At 36.6% G+C, this 24,490-nt stretch overlaps 1 protein-coding gene across 2 annotated transcripts; it reads left to right on the top strand.

Annotated features, from left to right (window-relative positions):
• Positions 1-2,154: 2,154 nt before the first annotated feature.
• On the top strand, positions 2,155-19,199 carry LOC104609071 (uncharacterized). 2 transcript variants are annotated; one of them, XM_010275279.3, is made up of 9 exons: positions 2,155-2,750; positions 6,305-6,514; positions 6,682-6,784; positions 7,286-7,365; positions 7,464-7,541; positions 12,553-12,644; positions 17,589-17,700; positions 18,129-18,254; positions 18,754-19,199. In XM_010275279.3, the coding sequence occupies exons 1-9, from the start codon at positions 2,454-2,456 to the stop codon at positions 18,886-18,888; spliced, it is 1,233 nt and encodes a 410-aa protein (XP_010273581.1). In that variant the 5' UTR covers positions 2,155-2,453; the 3' UTR covers positions 18,889-19,199. The 2 variants fall into 2 exon arrangements, with proteins under 2 accessions (XP_010273581.1, XP_010273580.1); XM_010275278.3 differs by having other exon boundaries at positions 2,318-2,750; positions 6,239-6,514.
• Positions 19,200-24,490: the final 5,291 nt, after the last annotated feature.

Below are 24,490 nucleotides of genomic sequence, written 5' to 3' on the forward strand. Positions count from 1 at the left end.
AAGATGGAAGAGGAAGAAGTGATGGAGGAAGGTGGAAAGAAAAGAGAAGAAAGAAGAGAGAGTTGGATTGATCATCTCTTCAGTCCCCTAATCTTATCTTTTATTTTTAGTTAATTGTAATATGAACATAATTACATGTGTACCTTTAGTAGGGCAGCCAGCACTAAGGACAATAAAAAAGAAAATCATGCCCATAACTAAAGGCCCACTACTCATAAACATTATAACTAGACATAACTAAAAATAAGAAAAGAAACTATGGCCTTTCGGCCCATCTTCTCTACAGTTTCAAACACACAATCATATTAACAAAAAACTGAGACACATTTTCAAACTATATTTTTATTTTGAGAAGTAAAAACGAGTTGATTTTGTTTCAAAAAACAATTAAACCATTAAAATAAGGATTTTAAAACAAAGAAAAAACATATTATATGACTTACGAAGATGTATTTCTGTTTTTAAAAAACAACTTATTGAAACAATGTGGTTTTAAGTTGGTTTTTGTAACTCACAACAATAAAAAAAATTCACAATGGAGTTCCAGTTCCAGCGCACTACTCCAACGTTCAACGTTCAACATCCAGCAACTTATTGAAACTAGCAGCAAGCTACGAGTTCCAGTTCCAGCGCACTAGTCCAACGTTCAACATCCAGCAAACCAATTTTTCCGGCGGGCGGCGACAAGTGATAAGAGTCCAGTGGGTCTTCTTTAATCTATAGTTTTTTGGTTCATTTTAGTTCCCTCCCTGTTTTCTTCTTTGCTATTTGAATCTCTAAGTACAAGTATTTTGTTTTCTATTTTTCCCTTTTCATCTTCAGTTATTCCTAGCTCCTGGTATTTTTGTTAGCCATCGAATCTGGACTGCGAAAAATTTTTAGCCATCGGATTCTTAAATTTTTAAGTTCTTTGCTTAAAATTTGTACCGTAAATTTTATATGCATTTGCACAAATGCATAGGAAAGATCGAGAGTAGCAAGCAAATTCGATTTTAACCGAATCAACCGAAGTAACCGAAAAAAAAAATTCGGTTCGGTTTGTTTGGTTTTTGCAAACTTCGGTTTTTCAAATAGGTATATCGGTTTTTGAAAAATCGATTTATTCGGTTTGGTTTTTAACCGAACAAATCGAACGCTCACCCTTACTTGACTTGATTAATACGACCCGAATATTCTGTTACAATTTTGATTTTGGTCAACCTCTAATCCATTATCATTGACCCAGATGGATAATCCATCCATTTAACCTGTGGGAAAAGCTTGTAAACTTTTTAAAAGGTTTTTCTGCCCGAAAAATACATTTTTAAAAATAAAAAATAAAAGGATAAATTTCTTAAATTACCTTTATGGTTTAGCTAATTGATGTACCCTTAGTCAATCTGAATCTCGGTATAGTGAAAATCAACAGTCTCAACTCGATCAAGCTTACAAGAAAAATACATACAACTAAGAAAGAGACGGAGAGAGAGAGAGAATATGATGATACTTGGTAATTCTTCAAAATCCCACTTTTAGATCCACTTGTAGACGTCGATTTCTGTGATCACATTGAGCTGGATTCGGCGTCGACACATTTTCATCATTAGATAATAGAGGATCAGTTTCTCATTGGTGGGGTGGAATCGGAACCTAGGACGCCAAGCCTTTGCATCTCCAAAATCATCAGAAGATAGCAGTGTGGAATCAGAACCCAGGAGGCCAAGCCTTTGCATCTCCAAAGTCATCAAAAGATAGCTGTGTAGTCAGAAGAAGAGTGGCGGTTGCAGTGGTTTCAAAGAGAATGAGAGGGATGCCAGCCTCTGCAGTTCCGAAGAAGAATGGCGATTCTGGAGAAGAACGCCTGAGAAAGAGTGGCGATTTTGAGAAATCTACGGTTTTAGCATAAGGAGTCTTGTCCGATCCAAGTTCCAGTGGTTTTGGTAGTTACGGCGAAGGGAGAGATCCAAGTAATCTACCATGGAGGGTAAAATAGTATTTTAATATCTATCTTGACAGACGTTAATGATAAAACAGTAACGGTAGCATTAGTCAATTTTCATAAACAGTACGGGTAGCTAAACCATAAAGATAGTTTAAAAAATTTAACCAAAATAAAAAGTTAAACCATTCGTATCATAAATTGTCCCTCTTCATTCTCTTTTGCGATTTGGCATTATGGATGTGTTGAACGGGTGAACTTTGTTCTCTTCTTTGTCGCCACCAAACAGAACCTTAAACTGAAAAGAAAGCATAAAATGCGTTGTCTTTTCTTTTCTTTTCTTTCATTTTTTTTTGAAAAGCGTTCTGTCATTTATTAAAGAAATATAAGTAGCCATGGGACCATTGCAGTCTTGCTTTTCCTCCTCCAGAACCCATTAAAACCCTTACGGAGATATTAGAGGCTCTCTACACCAGCCTTTGTTTTTGTCACGGTTGTTCATTCTCTGATATCTTTCGAGGTTTCTGTATTGCCCATGGAAGCACTTTCGAGCTCAGTTTTTTCTTCGAGGCTCATAGAGAGTTACCTGACTGTTCAATCGGCGCCCTTTTCGATCAAATCCTCGACAAAGCCAAGTGGGTCTATCAGAATCTGCGAGAATTTGGAAACAAGACGGTTTTCTTGGAAGGATCGGGGTGCGGGTAAAGTATTACCATTTGGGCTTCGAGTTCGAGCGCTTACTCGGGAGATTTCAGACGAGGGAGAAGAGGGGACATCGGGAAATGAGATTAGTTTGATTCCTGAAGAAGGTTCGTCTTCATCTTGGTTAGAGGTAATTTTGATGCAAAAATTCTACCTGCTATCTAGTACTTCCTTTGAATGTTTATTATTAGTTTCTTCGTGGAAGTTTGCAATTTTGATAAATGATTATTTGTTTAGATTAAGATGGAGAATGATTATGTCCATTTATTTGTTACTTTTGCATTGCCACTAGCTTTAGTACTCAATGGATTCGTGGTCTAGACTATAATTTGAAGCAAACATGCAGAAGAAAAGAAAAAACAGTATTTCAAGTCTTTATTTTCATGTTTGGTTTTAATATGTTTTTTTAATCGGTCTAAATTGAATAAACAGGTCCAACTTTTTAAATCTCTTTTGGCATCGGTTATAGCACCTTGATTCATAAAGTGGATTCATGGGTTGGAATGAACTGATGAATATAAATAATAAGATTGTGATTATTTTTTTTCTATTTTGGCTACTGAGATTATGATTATTTTAGTGCATGAATGATCCCTCCTTTCCTTCTATTCTTGTTGTAGTACTCAGATAGTAGAAATCATAAGATTCATGAATCTGATCTTAGGATTCAAACAGTAATCATAAGATATTTGCGGAAAAAGGATTCATACGTGAGATTTGAATTGGGTCGCTTGGATTCATGATTTGGATCATTAATTGTATCATAAGTTGCAAGATTTTGACAACTATGCCCTAAGTCAGAAGACTAGCCATGGATAATGCTGATTTTGTATTCCCACTAGAGAACTAAAAACAAGGATAGAAGGAATGGAGGGAAACGAAGGGGCAAGTGAAGGTGATGAGATCCACTTCAATGACAAGGAAAGAAGTACTGAAGTTTTGTGGAGCCATGAATCATATTTTCTTGATTTTGATGAGTAACAGAAACTTTATTTATTATGGGCAACAAATATGTACTAGACTGGAGCTATGAATCATATTTGTGGTGGTATTTGTAGAAACGCCTTTGATTTCTTTCTCTATCACAGATTGAGGAGCTATCAAGTAAGAGCTTTGAACAAGTTTGCCTCCATTTAATGAGGATTCTAGTAAGCAGGAATGGGATTCTTAGGAACCACGATATTGTGAATTGAATAAAAAAACACTTATTTTAGGCCAGGACCACACAATAAGCACTTATGTGCATTTGGGAAAAAAGCCAAATAAGTGCTTATGTCAGAAAATAAGCCTGTTTTGAAGAAGCCAAGTTTTTTTGGCTTGTCTTTAAGTACTTTTTTAGTAAGTGCATATTACGTTTCTGGCCTGTCCTGGCCCACCATGTAATTTTCAACATACTTATACTACCCCCATTTGAAAGAAGCGCTTTTTTCACCAAGCACTTGTAAGCACTTATTTATCCAATAAGCACTCCTAAACCGGGGCTTACTAATCTTATTGCTTGTTTCGGTGATTTCAAACTGTTGTTGACCCGGGTGGTTGAACTATTCGAACTGTCACCTGGCGTGCGTGAATTCCGATTCAAGTTAATCCCAAACCCAGAACTTGTTCAAAAGCCATTAGCTTGGTCAAAAAACGCTGAAGGCTGGAAATATGGTAGGATTGAGGGATCAACTTTTCTTGATACTTGAAGGTCCTTGGTGTTTTTCATTGGGTTGCCCTGTTTTTTGGAGATGGGTTTGCAAATAAAACCTCCCCCCATCATTCGAAAGTATGGGATTTGAAGGAATTGGGTCACTATAATTCCTGAGGTGTAATCAAAACCAATTCCATTTTATACTTTTAATTGACCTAAATTGCATAAACAGAAAAATGACAAACATTTAATTTTGATCATTAATAACATCAATAACAGAGGTCCTATTGTATAACTATTGTTATACACTTGTATACTCTTAAACCTTTTGATGAATATTATTTAATACATTGGCTTTGCAAAGGGAAAAAGATTGCCTTTGATGCTAATACACCTACATGGTCCTCCTATGCATCACTCCCATTTCAATTGATGGTCCATGTCATGGGTGGTCAATGAAAAGTTTACCAGTTTAACAAACATAACTTTCAAATGTAATTGCTTCTTCAACAAAAAAAAAAAAGAAAAAACTTTTTTTTTTTTTTAATTTTTTGAGGCATCTCATCCTCTTTTTAGCAATACAATACCGTACTAATAAAAAAAAGGAATACTATAACTATCTTTAAACCTCTGTCCTATTTATTTTTAGCCAGCCAACTAACAAGTCTTCAATATGTTTTGCTAAAGTGGGAAACTGGGCTAAGCTATCAATTCAATCCTTGTTGGAATCTATTTTTGGGTTATTGTCATGTATGCTTTGGTACCAATATTCTTTGTGGCATTCTAGTTACTTATCCAGACAGAGAGGTCTTGGAACGGATTTTATTGCTTTATTTGGTTAGATAGATCGTTTTCTTTGGTACTTTAAAGAGGGGAAGCTTTCTGTTGATTCTTTATTCCCCCAAAACTTAATATTATTTCTTTCTTTTGATTCTTTATTTTTCTGAACACTTTGCTTATTTCATATTTTTTTGATGAGTAATAGAGAATTTTATTAAAGAAATATCAAACAGGACAAACAATACAAACATCATTTAGAGAGGCATGAGGTGCAACCTCTTTACATGACAATATACAAAGTGAATTTAAGTTACAACTGAGCCTAATACAGTTGATTGTTCCCTATTCATCCCTTGCTGGCTAAGGTATCAGCCATCCCATTAGCCAACCTTCTAGTCCATTGATTCCTCAAAAACCTGTTTCTTGAACAAACATCACTTAGAGAGGCATGAGGTGCAACCTCTTATATGAAAATATACAAAGTGAATTGAAGTTACAATTGAGCCTAATACAGTTGATTGATCCCTATTCACCTCTTGCTTGGCTAAGGTATCAGCCATGAGCCGTTCCATTAGCCGACCTTCTAGCCCATTGTTTCCTCAAAGTCATGTTTCTTGTTAGCTACTTGAGCTTCTTAATTTCATCCCTGTCCAAATTACAGCCTCCGGTTCCTTTAACCACTCCATGACTAGCTTTGAATCCTCTTCAGAAATCAACTTCTCCAAGTTCATCTCTTTGCTATCTGTACACCTTGTATTACAGCGAGAAGTTCAGCCCTAATGGAGTCCCCTACTCCCACTGGTCCTGAGAACAAAGCAATGACATGCCCTTCTTTATCTCTAAAAACTCCCCTTGTTCCATAGGACCTGGATTGCCTAGGCTGCTCTCGTCAAAATTCAGCTTGATGTATGCAGGAGGCACCTAAACCAAGGTTGCCAACTTCTTAGTATAAGAGCTTTTTGCCACCTCACTTCAGTTTATCCAAAATTACCCTGTTTTATCTCTAAAAGCTCCTTTGTTTATTTCTCTGTATTTCAATAAGCAATTTACACTATTTGGTATATGGGCAGTTGTACTGAATTAATGGGGCTTCGCAATCTTTATCATTCTGCCAGATGGCTGACAGTGTTGTATCTTAGCTTCTAATATCTTTTTAGCACTGTACAGTTTATACCCATCTACCCTCCTCTTTTCTTATAATGTAGTCAATGCATCGATATAGAAAATGGCTACTTCAACATTGTTGTGATGGCATCTGTCATATTCTGAAGGGTAATTCAGTTCAAAATGGAAGTAGTGAAAAAGGTGAAGATGAAAATGCAAAGATAGTATTACCTTTTACAATTACAAGTGGAAGTGGAACAAGTGGAGGTTCAAGAGCTGGCCTTTTCAGAACACCAATTTCTGGTGGTGTTCAGAGTGCAACCTCTGCTCATGGTTTACCTCGACCAGCATTGGCAGTTCGCAATCTGATGGAACAGGTAAGGGTTGTTATATTGGTTTTATGTTAAAATTGTTGCTTACAACTGCTTTGCTCATGGTATGCATTAATTTCAGTTCCAACCAATAGAAAATAGTTAAATGATCGCTTTACATCATTAACTGCTCTGATTTCTTATCCTTTTTCTTGTTCTCTTTATGATTCAAGGCCAGATTTGCTCATCTCTGCACTGTAATGTCTCGGATGCACCACCGGCGAATGGGATACCCATTTGGTTCGCTAGTAGATTTTGCAGCAGACTCTATGGGCCGTAAGTCATTCAATTTCAAAATTTTGGTTTTGACATGCAGACCAACAATTTGATAGGTAGATAAATAGATTGTAAATGCCCTCATTAGTTAGAATTTTTCATGGTCTACCAAACATGCATTGGTACTAGGACCTATTTGATGAAGTTCCTTTTAGGAGATTTTTTACTAAGAAAACTCTCTCTCTCTCTCACTCACTCACTCACACACACACACACCCCCCATGCTGAGATATTATAACTTGTGATCTGTGATATACTCTTTGCCACAAAAGTAACATTTATCCAGATGGAATTTCATAAAAATGGACTTTATAATCATCTAGTTCTATGGTTTTTTTTAATGCTTGTGGTATCCTACATCTGACCTGTTAAGCAGTTGGTCTCTCCTGTGTGCATTTACCCTACATCAAAAGCATGCTTTTTTTCCTGATTTTCTATTTTCTTTCATATCATCAAACTTTGGACTTATTTACTTTAAATTTCTAATTTTTCTCTTGAAAGATCCAATCTTTTCATTTTCACCACTGGCTATCCACACACGGAATCTGTTGGCAGATCCTAGATGTACGCTTGTTGTACAGGTTAGTGCTCTGAATCTTGGCTTGGTCACTTAGTTCTATCTTCTTTGGGTCAATGGTCGTTCTCCTTCTATGATTTTGTTGACAGTTATATATTGTAGATACCTGGATGGAGTGGGCTATCAAATGCAAGGGTCACAATTTTTGGTGATGTTTTCCCACTTCCTGAACATCAGCAGGTACTTTTAAATTCATTATATTTAAGAATGGACTTGTCTGCAATTTAAATAACAGAATTCCTATGATCCCTCATCCCTTACCCCTATGTTATACGGATGGCAATGGAAATATGGAATGCAAAAAGATTTTGTAGACTCGTTACTGTCTTCTCAGTAGGGGCCTTTTTGGTCATATTCCTCTCTGATTAGCTCACATCTTAGGGGATGTTTGACAATGCAAATGGTTTTGTTTTCTAAAACAAAAACAATTGCCACAATACATTTTTGCTGATGTGGCAGTTTTTGTTTTTCAAAACAAAACCGTTCATATTGTTGAACACACCCCAATGTGCTATCGTTCCTCTGGGCAGTGCAAATGCAACTAAGGAATTTCCCAAACATGGGATAATTGATATCACTTCTATTGATTGTTAGGAGCGGAATTCAAATTGAATTGATATTCACGTTATAAGATTGCGGGAATACATAAAGATTCCTTAGAATGTGGCAAGGAAAGAGAGACTAGATATTTTAATGCTGCAAGAAACAAAGCTCTCAGAGATGGATAGAAGATGGATAAGAAGTATTTGGAGTGGTAAAGGATTGAGCTGGTCTTTTGCCCCCTTCTGGGGGATGCTTCAGGGGGAATTCTTACAGTATGGATAAATGAGGTGGAGTGTCGGAGTTGGTTGGACAATTTTTAGTTTCAACAAAAGCAAAAAAAGTGAGTAATGGGAGAGAATGGGTCTTAACAAATGTTTAGGGCCCTAACTTGTATAGAGATAGGGACCTTTTGTGGGAGGAATTAGTTGCAATTAGGGGTTAGTGGGAGGGATCTTGGTGTCTAGGGGAGACTTCAATGGTATAAGATTTACAAGTGAAAATAATCTTTCTCGAGCATGGAATAAACAACACTTAAAAGAGATTATGGAGGAGAAGTTTGTTCCGATGAATCGATGGAAGAATGGAATAAACAACACAAAAAAAGAGATAATGGAATAAATAACACTTGTTCTTTTGAAAAAAAATGGCTTGAGAGAAAGATGGATGAAGTGGATCAAAGGGTGCATTAGCTCAGTATATTTCTTGGTTCTAGTAATTGGAGCAGCTAGGGAATTCTTCCCTAGCAAAAAGTGGTTTAAGACAGGGAAATCCTATTTCCTCATTCCTGTTTACCTTTGTTGTTGAAGTTCTAAGCAAATTGATTATCAAGGCTGATCTAGACAATTTGATTAGAAGTTGGAGGGTTGGCAGGAATGAGGTTGTTGTACTTGTTTGCAATTTGGAAATGACATTTTTTTTTTGTGAGGACTGTGATGAATCTCACATGAGGAACTTAAAGCTTTAGTAGATGGGTTCCGAAGGATCTCAATGTTGAAAGTAAATTGGGGTAAGAGTTGTGTGACAGGAATTAACATGGGAGAGCAAGATATTCAATTGGTAGTATGAGTACTAGGTTGTGAGGTTAAAATCTGGCCTCTAGTATATCTTGGTATGCCTTTGGGAGGTAATTCGAGATCAGAAAGCTTTTGGAATGTGGTGGTAGCAAGATTTGCAAAAAAATTAGCTGTGGAAAGGAAGCTACTTATTTATGGGAGGAGGAGTGGCTTTGATCAAATCCACCTTAGCTAACTACCTAACCACCTTTAGAATACTGGGCAAAATAGCAAGGCAATTAGAAAAGTTTATGAGGGACTTCTTATGGGAACTGAATGAGGGGAAAAAAGACCACTTTGATAAAATGGGAGCAAGTGTGCAAACCAAAAGATCATGGGGGACTTGGCATTGGGAATCTGATTAAGAGAAATACAACTTCTTATGGGACTGAATGGGGGGGAAAAAGACAATTTTGATAAAATGGGAGCAAGTGTGCAAACCAAAAGAGCAGGGAGGACTTGGCATTGAGAATCTGATTAAGAGAACTACAAACCCCCTAGGAAAATGACTTTGGAGATTTCCTCTAGCAGGAGATAGATTGTGGCATAGGGTCATTGGAAGCATTCATGGTGTGACGGAAAATGGCTGGGATGCAAAGCTAGCTGCTGGCATTGCATACTTCATCAAGATCCCCTTGGAAAGCAATAATAGAGGTATTGCCTACCTTTCTCAATTTAACTCGTTTTGATGTGGGATGTGGGGAGAGAGAGTCTTATTTTGGGAGGAACTTTAGGTTGGGGACCTGCCCCTTAAGATGCAATTTTTTACACTCTACTCTAGGTCCAACTACAAGGCTGAACCTATTTCCAAATTTGGTCACCCTTGGGAACATAGTTTGCACTGGGACTTTGGTTTTAGAAGTGGTCTAGGTTCCCTTGCCTGATGGCCTCTTCACTTGTGTTTATTTTTTTTATTAACCTTGTTCTATCTGAGCCTTTGGGGGTGAACTTCCCGGTAAGAGAAATATGGTGCAAACCTCCTATCCCTCCTAAAGTACAAGCTTTGTTTTGGGAAGTGTTTCTTGGAAAGATCAACACCTGTGACTTGTTACAACAAAGAAGGCCAAATAAGTGCCTATCTCCTCATGTGTGTTTCCTTTACAGGATAGCGGTGAGACCCTTCTCATTTATTAATCTCCTACTCATTTGTGTCTTGCATTTGGGAATTCTTTTGTTCTCTTTTTGGTTGCAGATGGGTTCTCTCGCAGGATGTGGTAGGTTTGTTCAACACTAGTTTCTTGAGGCAACAGAAAAAAGAGAGGAAGGATTATGTGGAGGGTAGTAAGAGCAGTGGTGGTGTGGACTATTTGGGAAGAAAGAAATCAAAGGATCTTTAGTGAGAAGAGTAAATCAGAGGAGGAATTGATTGAAGCCATAACAATTAGGACATCACATTGGGTAAAGACTTTGGACTTCTTCTGTGAATTCTCAACCAATGATATAATAAGGCCTTGGATTGAAGTGGCACATACAGTTAGGCATGTAGAAAATGTAAGGATGGAATGGAAAACCCCCAGCTTTTAATAAACTGAAATTGAACTTTGGTGGCAGCTCATTGGGCAATCGAAGAAGAGTTGACATAGGGGGAGTATTTAGAAACAACCAAGGAGAGGTAGTGGCCTTATTTTTGGGACCGATTGGCTTTTAGACTCAGTTCAGACTGAAATATTGGCTCTATTACAAGGTTGGGACTTGCGGTACAACTTGGAATTAGGGAATTGGAAGTTGAAGGAGATTCACAACTAGTCATCACATGGACCAAGAAAATCAATCCAGCCCTTTGGAAATACAAACATGCTTTCTGGAAATTGATAGCCTAGCAAAGAGGTTTAATTTTATTGTCATCTAGGTAAGGACTGCCAATGGGATGGCAGATGTGTTAGCAAAACAAAGAGTTGGCAGGCCTCTTTTGTTTTGGGCAAAGTTGTAATATGATGAGTAATTTGGAATAGTTAATTGCTTTAATAACCGTACTGAGATTTTGAATTATTAATGAAATCTTTTTTGCTGATAAGCAATACATAAAGATTCCTGATGTTGGATAACTTGAATTCTGATAGGCCTCAGAATATAAGGTTTTGTGGCTGCTTGTAGGTTAGAATTCGGACCTTCTAAAGGCCATCTTATAGAAATCTTGTGAGGATCTGTGGCTATGCAATCACAGCATGTTACTATATATCTGTAATAAAGAAGTCAATTAATGTACTTGTCTGGGTCCTTTTGTATTGAGTTTGTTCTATTAATAAATCTTATCTTACCTTCTTCTTCTTCTTCTTCTTCTTCTTCAAAGAAAAAAAGAATTTTGTGTATCTCACAAGGTAGGGTTATGTAATGTGTAGGTCCTGGTTAGAAGAATTGGAAGTTAAGGTGCCTGTGTCACCGAACCCAAGCCTTTTCCTATAAATCAAGTTCATATTTTATGCAAAAAAGGTTCCTCTAAAAAGACATCTTCCTTGATTTTTAGACTATATTTAATAAATTCTTGGAAGTAATTTTCAGATTTTTAGACTATATTTAATAAAATCCATTGGAAGAACATTTTGCTTGATTTTTCTTCCTTGATTTTAAAGATCTCTGGATGATTTTGCATGCTGAAACTCTTCAAGATTTGGATTGAAATCACTAGTTTTGGGTCCAGATTGAATCTTACACTTGATCAAACATTATATTGAATCCATTCAAGATTTGGATTCTACTTTTCATACTTGAATCATACAATTCAATTGAAATTGTAAGTAGTTGTGACCAGTGTTTTAAAAGGCGTGGGAGGCGTATGCCTGGAGGCACGCCTCCAGGCGAGGCACTCCCAAAACGCCCTGAGGCATATGCCAGAGGTGCTGACACCTCTGAGGCGTACGCCTCAGGTGCAAGAGGCGTACGCCTCTTGCGCTTTTCTCATGAGGCGTGCTAGAGGCGTACGCCTCTTGCGCCTCATGCACATCTGATATGAAAATACAGAAAAAAAAAAGAAAAAAAAGGAAAGGAAAGGAAAGGAAAGGAAAAGAAAAGAAAGGGAAAGAAAAGGAAAGGAAAGAGAAGAAAAAAATAGAAAAGGAAAGAAATGAAAAGTAAGGGAAGGGAAGAAAAGATAAGGGGAAAGAAAATGGTTTGCCCCCTGTCCCTTCGGCTGGGGGGCTTCGCCCCCCAGACCCCCCCACCCCCTTTTTGCTTCGACAAGACCCCCCCCCCCCTTTGAACTACTGTTATGCATCTTTATTCTTCTTAATATAAAAGTTTTTTATTAAAAATAAAGAAAAAATGAGATCCCCCCCTTCCTTTTCATCCTCCTCATAAATCCCCCTCCTCTTAAGGAGGCTTATGCCTCCTTGTGTTCGGGAGGCTTACACCTCTTGCGTTCTGAATTACGCCTCACGCTTCTAGGTAGTGGAACGCCTCGTGTCACACCTCCGCATTTTAAAACACTGGTTGTGACTTAAAAAAATGAAACAAAAGACCTGCATGTGAGTGTTTTGCTGGTGGTTTCAGACCCCTGCATTTATCCTCATATATGCTATATTCAGAAGAGATGGGAATTTGTATGAGAGAAACATGGATATTTGTGAATTTATTGTTTCTGTGGTTGACTGTATTGACAGGAATGGGCTCATAAGCAGTATATTGCAAAACATCAACAAGGAGCTTCCCAGCAATGGGGAAATTTTTACTATTTCAGGATGCAAAACATAAGGTTCGTCATTTGTGTCTGAATTTATTCTGATTTGACAAAAACATTGTGGTTTGCATTGACTTAAACAAGTCAATAAATTGTACTTCCTATTTTTATTGCATCTGTTTGTTGATTGAAAGTCAGTTTCATACTCTACTTTTTTTGTTTTTTTTTTAATGAAATTAACAGAAATTTGTATTAATGATCATAAAAGAAACCTGACCTAACAGGCAGCAGGCACAGTACAAAGAAACAACACAAATCTAACCATATTTATATTTAATAAAAATCAGAAAAATCAGTTTAGAAAAGTGCCCTTCGACTTGGCATCACACCCAATCACACCCCTGTCTAGCAACACATTTCATACTCATACTGTTCAAAAACGTAATTTCCCTTTTTGTGTATTTTGTTTGATAATGGCTGTAATATTACTCAGATAAGTAGGACTGCCAACCTGCTCTACTCAACCCAACGCAACAAGGCTTAACCCAACCATGTAGGATTGGCTTTACTCCTGTTTTGACAGTCTATCAAGAGAATGGCAATGTACAGAGAAGGAAATAATAAATCAGAAATATGGAGAAGAAGAAACACAGTTTATGTGTTTTGTCTTGCAATCCTACTTCTGAAGGAAAGAGCAAAACAATTTCACTATTTGTAGAGAAATAGAATATCATGCCCTTACTCTCAGTGATTCCCTTCTCACCCCTTGACATAGGTCTAAATTATAAGGAAAACAGGATCAATATACTATGAACAAGAGACACATGTCTAGTGATTTAAAAGGCACGCCTGAGGCGTGCCTAGGCGCATAGGCGAGGCACATTTCAGGGTATGCGCCTCGCCTCGCCTCGCCTCGCCTCGCCTAGGTCCTAGGCGCAGTCCTTTCAAAAGTCCTAGGTCCGAGAACCCCCAATTTGGTAATGTTGTTCATTCATTCATCCTAATAAAATGTCTTCTTAAAAAGCAAGTAAAACTATAAAATCATTATTTTTTTGTGTGAAAACTAAGAATTTAAGACCTAACATGGACTTGTTTAGGCATGCCTTGATGGGCGTGGCACAAAGGCGGCTTGTAGAATCAGGAATGTGATATGTTTTACATTACATTTGCTACATGAAGGAATGCAATTGAGTGAAATAAGAGATTAGAGGTTTTAAATGCTTAAAAATGTTTTATATGTTTGATTTTATTTTTAAATTCTCATTTCATTATGCTTTACATAATTACATCTTATGTTTATGTATTTTAATTTTAGTTAATAGTTTTTTTAAAAATTATTTTAAAATTTAAGTTTATATTTTTATTAATATTATGTTTAGTATTTTTTGATTTTTGACATTTTTTTGAAATTTCTGACAATTTTTTGATTATTTAGCATTTTTTTTTTATAATTTTGCGCCTTGCTTCAAAAAGGCGCGCACCTCGCCTTACACCTTGCACCTCATGCGCAAATTGACCCCTGCACCTTGCGCTTTTAAAAATTGATATGTCCAATTTGTAACAAATGGGTTGCCTCTTGAAAAATTGACTAGGTGTATTTAGTTTGTAAGAGAGGCATCTCCCTCAACTCAAAAGAATCCACAAAACGATTGAAGTTTATCATACTAGAAGTGATCCTATAGTGGGGGTTATTAGTTTGATGTAAGTAACTAATCACATTAAAGTCTCCTCCAAAGCACCATGGACCATCCCAAATTCCTCTAATAGTTGCTAATTCCCCCCACAACCCTTCCCTCTCTCTATAAGATGTAGGGCCATACACATTAGTTAAGACCCAAACTAAGCCATCTTCCTTCCTTTTTAGTTTGACAAAGACTAAGAAGTTTCCAATTAGTTCCCCTATGCACTCAAAGCTTCTACAGTTATAATTTCCCCCTTGAAGACCCTAAAGGTTGTGAGAAGGCCCAACTTAAACCTCTAGCAGACTATATACTTCTTACCCACCTTCTATCCACTTCAGGAAGCTTTGACTCTTGACACAATACTATAGTTGGCTTTTCTTTCCTCAACATTTCCCTAATCACTCTTCTTTTCCTTGAGCTATCCAAACCCCTTAAATTCGAACGTATTATTTTCATAAAAGCAAGTTCTAAGTAATCCTTTGAAGGTTTAACTTCCCTTACTATCTTCCCTTCCTAGAGGACCTAAACTCCCTTTATCATAATCCACTTCACACTTCAGTCTCTCCACCTTGCTTGATTTTTTCTTTCTTTTCCTACCTGACTTTCTTGCCTTCTTTGCCTGTTCATTGGGCTTTTGCTGGCCTACTCCATGCTATGCCCCTTCTTTTTCCTCTTTTTTAATCCTTCAATCTCCCCTTCCTTCTCTGTTGGCAAAGGATGTGGAGTGTCACCTTCCTCGTCCTTTTCTTGCTCCACCCACCAACCCACACATACACGCGCGCGCTTATTGACATCAAATTGAAAGAATTTCATGTATTAGAAAAAAATCGAAAGAATTTCTGGCCAAGATTAATGGCTAAGGACGGTGATTTAAAAGGCACACCTCACCAGTTCGTTGGCTTCACTTGCTCACCGAAGCCTCGAGAACCCCCTATTTGGTAATGATGTTCATTCATTGATCCTAAAAAAATATCTTCTTAAAAAGCAATTAAAATTATAAAATCATTATTTTTTGTGTTAGAATTAAGAATTTAAGACCCTAACATGGACTTGTTTGGGCTTGCTTTGAGGGGCGTGGCACAAAGGCGGCTCATAGAATCAGTATGTTTTACATCACATTAGCTACTTGAAGTAATGCAATTGAGAAAAAAAGAGATTGTCGGTTTTACATGCTTGAAACTGTTTTATATGTTTGATTTTATTTTTAAATTCTCATTTGAGTATGCTTTACAAGTTATGTTTATGTATTTTAATTTTAGATAATAGGTTTTAAAACATTTATTTTAAAATTTAAGTTTATATATTTTATTAATATTATGTTTAATACTTTCTTTTTTATTTTTTTCCATTTTTGATTTATTGGCATTTTTTATTTTGACTTTTATTTTGATTTTTTAGCATTTTTTATTTTTATTTTTTGTGCCTTGCTTCAAAAAGGCGCACACCTCGCCTTGCGCCTAAGGTGCAAATTGACCCCTGTGCCTTTTTTGCTTCTTGTGCTTTTAAAACACTGGCTAAGGAAATAATAAAATGCATTGGTCTAATTTTAGAAGCAGGCCAAATGTTTTAGAATAGTTGATACTATAGGTCTGAATATATCCTTCTGCTACTAACCTTGATTTTAGACATTGACATCTACCTAGGTAATATAAACCACTATCTTTGTTTCTAGATCCTAATAAATACAGAAGGATAAAAGTTGGGGAACAATTAATGGATTTGGTCTACTCACAAGACATTAGATCAAGAAGAAACTTGGCAATGTGCAAAACAGGAGATAAAGACAAGAAGAATTAGGATGAAAAAATACTAATCTGGACAATTTAGATGTAGTTCCATCTGCCAATAGAGGTAGAAAATTAATTAAATAAACATACCTGAATGTTAGTTATGTGATGTAAAGGTCTTAAACCCATGACCCAAGAAGGCGTTTTGAGAAAACTTGGGGAAACAAGACAAACTGTATCTGCTTTGGTAAGAATTACAATATTATTTAATTGGCAAAGCCTAGTGAAGTTTTTTATATTCATCTTGAAAGATTTCAACTGCGTGATTAACCTAACTAGATGTTTGGTCAAGATGATCATAATAAAAATGGGTAGTATGGCAGTGTTTTAAAACGCGGTGGCGTGATGTGAGGCGTTCCACTACCTAGAGACGTGAGGCGTAATTCAGAACGCAAGAGGCGTAAGCCTCCTGAACACAAGGAGGCGTAAGCCTCCTTAAGAGGAGGGGGGTTATGAGGAGGATGAAAAGGAAGGGGGGATCTCATTTTTTCTTTATTTTTAATAAAAATCTTTTATATTAAGAAGAATAAAGATGCATAACAGTAGTTCAAAGGGGGGTCTTGTCGAAGCAAAGGCGAGCGAGCGAAGCGAGGAGGCAAACCATTTTCTTTCCCCTTATCTTTTCTTCCCTTCCCTTACTTTTCTTTTATTTCCTTTTCTCTATTTTTCTTATCTTTCCTTTTCTTTCCTTTCCTTTTCTTTCCCTTTCCTTTTCTTTCCCTTTCCCTTTCCCTTTCCCTTTCCCTTTCCCTTTCCCTTTCTTTTCTGTTCCTTTCCTTTTCTTTTCTTTTCCTTTCCTTCTTTCTTTTTTCTTTTTTTTTTCTGTATTTTCATATCAGATGTGCATGAGGCGCAAGAGGCGTACGCCTCTAGCACGCCTCAGGGCGTTTTGGGAGCCTCGCCTGGAGGCTCTGGCATACGCCTCAGGGCGTTTAGGGAGCGCTTCGCCTGGAGGCGTGCATACGCCTCCCATGCCTTTTAAAACACTACTATGGCTATACAGGCCGCAATATGTGCACTTCTGAGGAGGTGCATGTCCTTTGTCATGACCTCTCTCCACCACCACTACCACCACCTTGACCACTATGACCAGCACACCACCAGGGACCACCTCTGCCACTGTTAGTACCTCCTGACCAACCTGTAATTTCACTACCAATACCTCAATTGCCTTGGTCAATATTTCCTGAGGCTGCCAAGGATAATTAATCTATTTAGACTAGGTTTGAAAGTGCTGAACTACATTCTACAAAGATGAGAAAACTTTGAGTCCTAACCAGCTTGTATTTAGTCTCAATCCAAATAAAAGATGAACTCTATGTGTGTGTGATTTGTAATAATTTATGCACTCAATATTTTGTAAATGTAGTGGCTGCATGGGATATCTCTGGCTAACCATTTTGGGTTTTCCTATGTTCTGAGAAGTCAAGACCTTGTGGCATCATAATCATTGACAGCATAAGCATGTGTTGTTTATTCTGCAAGGGAAGTCATTAGCATGAAATCTCTTTCTTAGCATTGTGGGCTTGATTTCTCCTTGTTTCTACCAGTGATATATATTTCATTGGAGGCTTTGGCACTGTTGCTTGGGTAGATGTCGAGGAATATGAGAGTCTTCAACCTGATAAGATTGCAGTTGATGGAGGGGAGCAGAATCTAAAGGTGAATCTCTTTAATGCTTAATTTGGCCAAACAAGCAGCATAATGTACTTTTGCTTATTCTGTTTGCCTAGTTTAGGCTGTTTTTGGAAATGAACACTGTTTAAACTCCTAGTTATGCAGAATTAAAATGATGAACATCCCAGAAAATTTGAAATCCTCGGACATAAAATCGGACTCATGTCAATCTTCAAGTTCCTGAAATCAATTTCTTTACAGAATTAGATGTGAAAGGTGGAACCTAGAAACTTGCAGATTCCCCCCCTCCCCCCCCAAAAAAAAAAAAAAAATTAAATAAAATTATAAAATAAAGAATCCATACTTAGTTCTGTTATATCCTGATCCGATACAGCCTTGGGTATGTTCAAGTGCCCCTTGATATTGATGTGAACCAATTTAAAGGATTCTTAAATATTTGATTGGTTTTATAGGAACTGAACGCAATCTTCTCCAAACCACTTAGAGAGCTCTTGTCAACTGAGACAGAGATAGATGATGCTGCTCTCATATCAATTGACAGTAAAGGCACTGATATCCGTGTTCGTCAAGGTGCACAGGTATATATTGAATCCTGTTTCTTGCACATGCATCATCAGCAAATGCACACACAACTTGTATGAACAACTGTATTTTTGGATAATCTCTCTCAAACAGTTATTATTATCTGGTATATGATTGGATTGTTGCATTAAGCTTTTTGGTTTCGTTCTTACATTTTTTTATTTAACATTGTGATGCCTCCTGCTTTAGTCATAATTGAAAGTCAATATTGGTGGTTCTGACTATCAATCTGTGAATTGTCATGAACTGCATTTTCCTTTTCTGTCCAAAAATAATGTCACGTATTGAATTTAAATGGTGAGGATTATCTATTTGGATTATGGTTGACCTAAGAGGTCTCAATTCAGTATCCCATTAATTGGGTTTGCTGATGGATTATAGCACAAAGCATAGAGTAGTTTGTTACAACTTGCATTATGAATTTTGACGGGTGTGATACTCGAGATATGTTTCAGATAATTGGAGCATTTCTTTGATCTGTTCTTTGTTTTTCAGTTCAACATTCAGAGGCTATCTTTTGAAGAAGGACATGCAGTAGAAACATTAGAGGAAGCCAAGGCAGCCCTTCATAAACTAATAAGAAAAGGTTGCAGGTTAAGATTACATGATAAAAGTTGTGAAGTTGTTTAGTAGTATGTTATTCTTCATGACATGATAGCTCTGAAATCCTGCAAAGTGAGATGCATAATTTGGATTAGCGCCTCTATACTTGTCAAAACTTCAGTAGTATGTTTTTCTTGCTCTTTTTGAACTTCACTTGTAATTTTAAATGTGTGGGAGTCCATGTGTGCTTCACATACTGAACTCCCCTTGGAGTATTTCCTTTAGGAAGACAGAAATAAAAGGCTTGTTCTTTCCATTAAGTATTATGAGTTCTCATAATGTAAGGTTCAAAACATTGTTATATATCATATCGTATGCTTGAGGCACATATGGATACAGTGGAATGATATGGATATACTTGGGTACATTGGAGAGTCTTACAAATCTCGTAAATATATTAATAACACTAATATGAATAAGAAGAAATGTGCACTTTAATAGTTTATATTAAGAGATACATTACAATCAACAACATTGGGAATCTAGAACTTGTAGATATCATAAAATACATTAAACAATGTTTGAGCTTCCAATCTTAAAAATCCATTACAAGATGCATTAAATTGATGTTATATCAACGGGTTTGATACAATGTTTTAAAAATGGACCCGGAGGCTGAATTATTTTTGCCTCTAGGTCGTGGATGGTGGTTTGACCATCTAGGTCGAATGGGTCAGATTGTGACATGTCAGCATTTTTTATAACAAATATTTTATCAATAAAAATGTATAATTATTTTTTAGATTTAATATATGTATATATAAATATTATTCTATGTTTAATTTACGTTGTTTAATTTAATTTTTTATTTGTAAAAAAATGTTAAAAATTACTTTGGTTCCTTGGAATGCATAAATCTTACCAAGTTTCCCAAAATAAAAAAAAATAAAAAACCATCTCAATCAGATAATTGAATGCAAAGTCGTGGAGAAAGGATTAACTGTCGAACCAATGATAAAACTCCAGCCAGTGATCAAATACAACCTACAGCCTTTTCACTATAGGCCCCATGTATTTTTTCACAGGTGCGGGGCATTATCATTGGTTCCACCAAGGTCCAAAGTATCGATATGTATCGGGCCGTATCAGCCAATACGTATCGTTCCGGGACCCTTTCGATACGTACCTACAGTGGGTGTATCGGCGGTCTGACCGGTTCAGGGGGTAAAGGAGACTTAAACCGGCCTCCCTGAATTGGTTGCAAAAAAAGGGCTTGAAAATGTGTATCGATTTGCCCGATACACCCCTATTGGCGTATCGGGCATATCGATATTTTGAACCTTGGGTTCCACAGCCCGCTGAATAGCCATTGCGTCCACATTCAAGTTTATAACCTATGAAAGTTTGCACATACATTGACTGTGCAGCTTGTGATCCAATGACTGAGTTAAACAAGTCAACAGTTCAACTTCTTTGGTCAGGTAGTTTTTAACCAACTCAACATTTTTTGACCAAATTGAGAATTCATCCTAAAATCAAGGCTGAATGATGGTTGAACGGTTTGACTGACTAGATAAATGGCGGGTTTAAAATGCTAGTTTGGTAGATACATCCAATGCATGATAACGATTTGATAGATACATCAAATGCATGATAATGAGTGAAGGTGGGATGTTGGCAAGACCCATTATTTTTTGTGTAAACTTCTTAAACTACTCTTACTGTTTAGCTAATTAATCAACTCTACCTTATTGTTTAACTATTATCTTAAACTACCTCTAATATATCTAACAATTGCTATTATTTTAAACTACCTCTCTCTCTCTCTCTCTCTCTCTCCATTAACACGATAATCTACTATTCACTGTCTTCTCCATTTGGATCCAGTGGTGGTACTGGTGAACACCGAACATCAGGAGCCATCACTCTTCCTCTCCAACACTGAACACCGAACCAACAATGGTGATTCTTCTCTCTTGCTCCTCACCACCACCGACCTCATTCTAATAACTGCCGTTGCAACTCAAACTAGCGGCGATAGTTGTTCTCCCATCCCATCTTTTCTTTCTCTTCCATTCCTTTCCACTCAAATTTCTCTCATTTTCCTACCTTTTCCTCATCTCCTTTTGTCTCCTAGGTTCCTCTTCATCGAATCACACCCTCTATTTCATGCTCTTCACTGACTGGGGTAATTTAAGAACTTTGCCCTTTTTTTTTTTGATAGGAGCAGATAGTGATACACGTCCCCCACAAACCACTCGAACAAATAAAATCTAAATCCTAGGGGAGAATGCAAAGATTGAGGGAAACAAAACCATTAGCCAAAGAGTGAGCCTTATTAGTAAGCCAGTCTGCCACTGGTTAGCTTCCCGAAACACGCGCCTATAACTATGCTATCCAACTTATCCTTCAACTACAAGCAATCCAACAGAGAGATGACGGGATTCGACCCCTTCTATTATGATTGAACAATCGTTGAAATTAGCTGCCAAGTTGTGAGCTTTCCACGCCACCCATGCTTTTGCTGTGTTTATAGAAGAGGTGCCAAGGGAATAGCCTTTTCTCGCAATAGCAATCACTGAACATCTTCCATTTTTGGTACAAGAAGCATCAAAATTAATCTTGATAGTGCCAGGACTCGGGGGTAACCAATTTTTTTCCTCTCTAAGAATATTCAATTTCTGTATAAGCTCCCAAAATTCTGAGTAGGCCTTATTGAATGTTTTTTGATTCCTATTTTTCCATATATGCCATAGGATGTATACACACTTTTCTTTCAAGTGATTATTCTCTACCAAATCTCAGCCTACCAATCCAATAAACTGGTATCAGGCCCATTTGCACTGGTAAGGTTCAGATTCACCACATTCCATATTTGGTTTGAAAAGACAATTGTTAAAGATATGATTAAGGTCTTCCTCATCTCCACAAATACTGCAACTACCATTGGTATTCAAACATCTCTTCCTAAGGTTTTTCGAGGGAAGCTTATTATTCAAAAGGAGGTAGAGGAATACTTGTAGTTTTGGTGGGCATTTTAGGTTCTAGACTAACAAATTCCAATTCATAGAATTCTCCCCATTGTAAGCATTGCCGCAATTTAACTTGTAAGCCGATTTCATAGTGGAAACACCACTCGAGTTCAAAATCCAAATTAGTTGATCTTCTCTTGGTCGCATAGGAATAAAAATTGACTTGATTTTATTCTAAATATTTAAGGAACTAAATTTCAAATTTTGTTTTCTAGCCAAACTCCTCTCTCTAGATTTATGAAATCACTAACAAGAGGATTTTCTTCTTCACATTGGGTTAGGGCTAAGCATTCTGCTAGAGATTCTTCACCAACCCATCTATCTGCCCAAAACTCGATAGACTTCCCGTTTCCTACTTCCCATTTTAATCCCATTTTCAATAGTTATCTCGCACTTAAAATACCCCTCCAAGCATATGGAATTCCTTTCTTATTCTTTGCATCCCACAGGTTTTCCTTTCTCAAATACTTTTCCCTAACAACTTTGACCCAAAGATTTTCCTTTTCAAATGAGATCTTCCACCCTAACTTTGCAAGACTAGTTTCACTGACCCATTTAAGTTTCCTCAATCCAAGACCCCCTAGATTTTGGGAATAAACTTTTTCCTAGCCAGGCAGATGAATGGGCTTTTTTTCATTTGAGTAATTCCACAAGAAGTTCCTTTGGGCTCTATCGATATCCTCAGTAATGTTATGAGGCATTTTAAAGGATCTCATTATGAACTGGGGCATCATATTGGTTACTGCATTCAACAGAGTTAATCTCCTAGTTAATGGTTTTTTTTTTCACCCAGCAAGTTTCTTATAGACTCTTTCCTTAACATATTGATATGCATTTTTTTTTGTAACCCTTGAATTAATAATTGGGGCTCTCAAATAAAAATTTGAGTCAGTTTGAATCAGAATCTGAAGGATTCAAGCCAAGATTTTCTACAATCTATTAGGAGTGTTTTGGAGAACTGGATTGGTGATTTATTAAAGTTCAGGTTTTGATCAGAAGCCCTTGCAAAATCCATTAGAATTTCTCTAATTCTCAAAGAAGCAAATATTGTAGGATCAACAAAAATAATACAATCATATGCAAACTGGAGGATTGGGATTTTTGGGCTTTCTTTTGCTACTATAGTCCCAATCAGGTTGCTAGGAATTAAGGACTCTTTCTCAAGCTTTTTAGTTAAAGCTTCAATACATAGTACAAAAAAATAAGGAGAGAGTGGGTCTCCTTGTCTTATTCCTCTTGAGGGAGTGAATTCCTTGGACAAAGTACCATTAATTAAAATCTGAAAAGACACAATTTCATTCAATACATTCCATGACCCATCCAATCCATTTTCGTGGAAGCCAAACTTCTTAAGAACCGTTGTGGTGAACTCTCATTCCAGTTTATCATAGGACTTTTCCATATCAATTTTATAGGCCATGATTCCTTTCTTTCCTTTCTTCTTTTTCATGGAATGTATCATTTCATAGGCGATCAAATATTATTGTTTATTTGTCTATTTGGAACAAATGCACTCTAAAAAGGAGAAATTAAATTTTCTAGGAAAGGTTTGATTCTATTTACTAGAATTTTGGTAATCACCTTATATATAACATTACATAAGCTGATGGGTCTGTAATTATTTACAGTTTTTGGATTCTTAGTTTTTGGAATTAATGCAATAAATGTTTTGTTTAATGTAGGACACAATTTCCTAGTATGAAAAAGTGTCTTAATTGTCCCATAAAAGTCCTTTTTAACAATATTCTAGAATTTCTTGAAAAAAATGTTTTCAAACCCACATTGACCTAGATGGTTGAAGTGTTTGAACCATTTGAACTAGATAATTATACTCATTTTTGGTAAAAATGTTGATTTAGGGTTGTTCGTTCGCTTTAATGACTTGACATCTAAATATGCAATAATTACATTAAGAGGTTTATTGGTATCGATGAACTTTTCTTTCCTCTGAACTCTAAATACAAAGAGTGTTGTTCTTAATTCTGAATTATGAATTTTGAAAATTATCAAGTGTCCATTTTAACTCCATATATGAGAACTTTTGCTTGTGTTTTGGGGGTATCATTAGAAACAAAAAATTTGTAAGATTCCTCTTTAAGAGATAAGAGGAAACAAACACCCATTTTTCTCTTAAAGTTATAAGATTTCTCTTAACAGATAAAAGTTAAGAGGAAACAAACACCCATTTTTTTTTCTTAAATTTATAAGATTTCTCTTAAGAGATAAGAGTTAAGAGGAAACAAACATGCCCTTAGTCAAAGACCAATTGTCTTGAGTGGTTGAACCATTGACCCATTGTTCAGCCTTAATCTAAATGTTCAGGTTAGGTTCTAGACCTAACTCGAATCCATACCCAATCCGGTTGCAAAAGGGTATATTTTGTAATTTTTTATATAAGTTTTGATGTTTCATTCGGTTTGGATAGGATCCAATATAGTCCATTTACATTTTAATGGATTGGATTGAATTTGGACTGGATTAGGTCCAATCCATTTGTAAGTGGACTCATATTGGACTGGATCGGGTTGGACCAAATCTAGTCCAATTGACACTTCTAGGTATTTGATTGATTAATTACATAATAAAGCACTTCTACACATGCACTTTGAAAATGGTTTTAAAGTTCCCACAAAAAAACTCTTTGTTTTCACTTGTTT

This window comes from Nelumbo nucifera, chromosome 8, assembly GCF_055504915.1.
Source record: "Nelumbo nucifera cultivar China Antique chromosome 8, China Antique-T2T, whole genome shotgun sequence".
NCBI classification, from domain to species: Eukaryota; Viridiplantae; Streptophyta; class Magnoliopsida; order Proteales; family Nelumbonaceae; genus Nelumbo; species Nelumbo nucifera.

Bases quoted from the DNA above. Each gene is read 5' to 3' on its own strand.
- LOC104609071 (XM_010275278.3), top strand. From the start codon at position 2,454: ATGGAAGCACTTTCGAGCTCAGTTTTTTCTTCGAGGCTCATAGAGAGT. The intron at 2,751-6,238 runs GTAATTTTGATG...CTTATAATGTAG, and splicing joins CGTCTTCATCTTGGTTAGAG to TCAATGCATCGATATAGAAA. The intron at 17,701-18,128 runs GTGAATCTCTTT...TTGGTTTTATAG, and splicing joins GAGGGGAGCAGAATCTAAAG to GAACTGAACGCAATCTTCTC.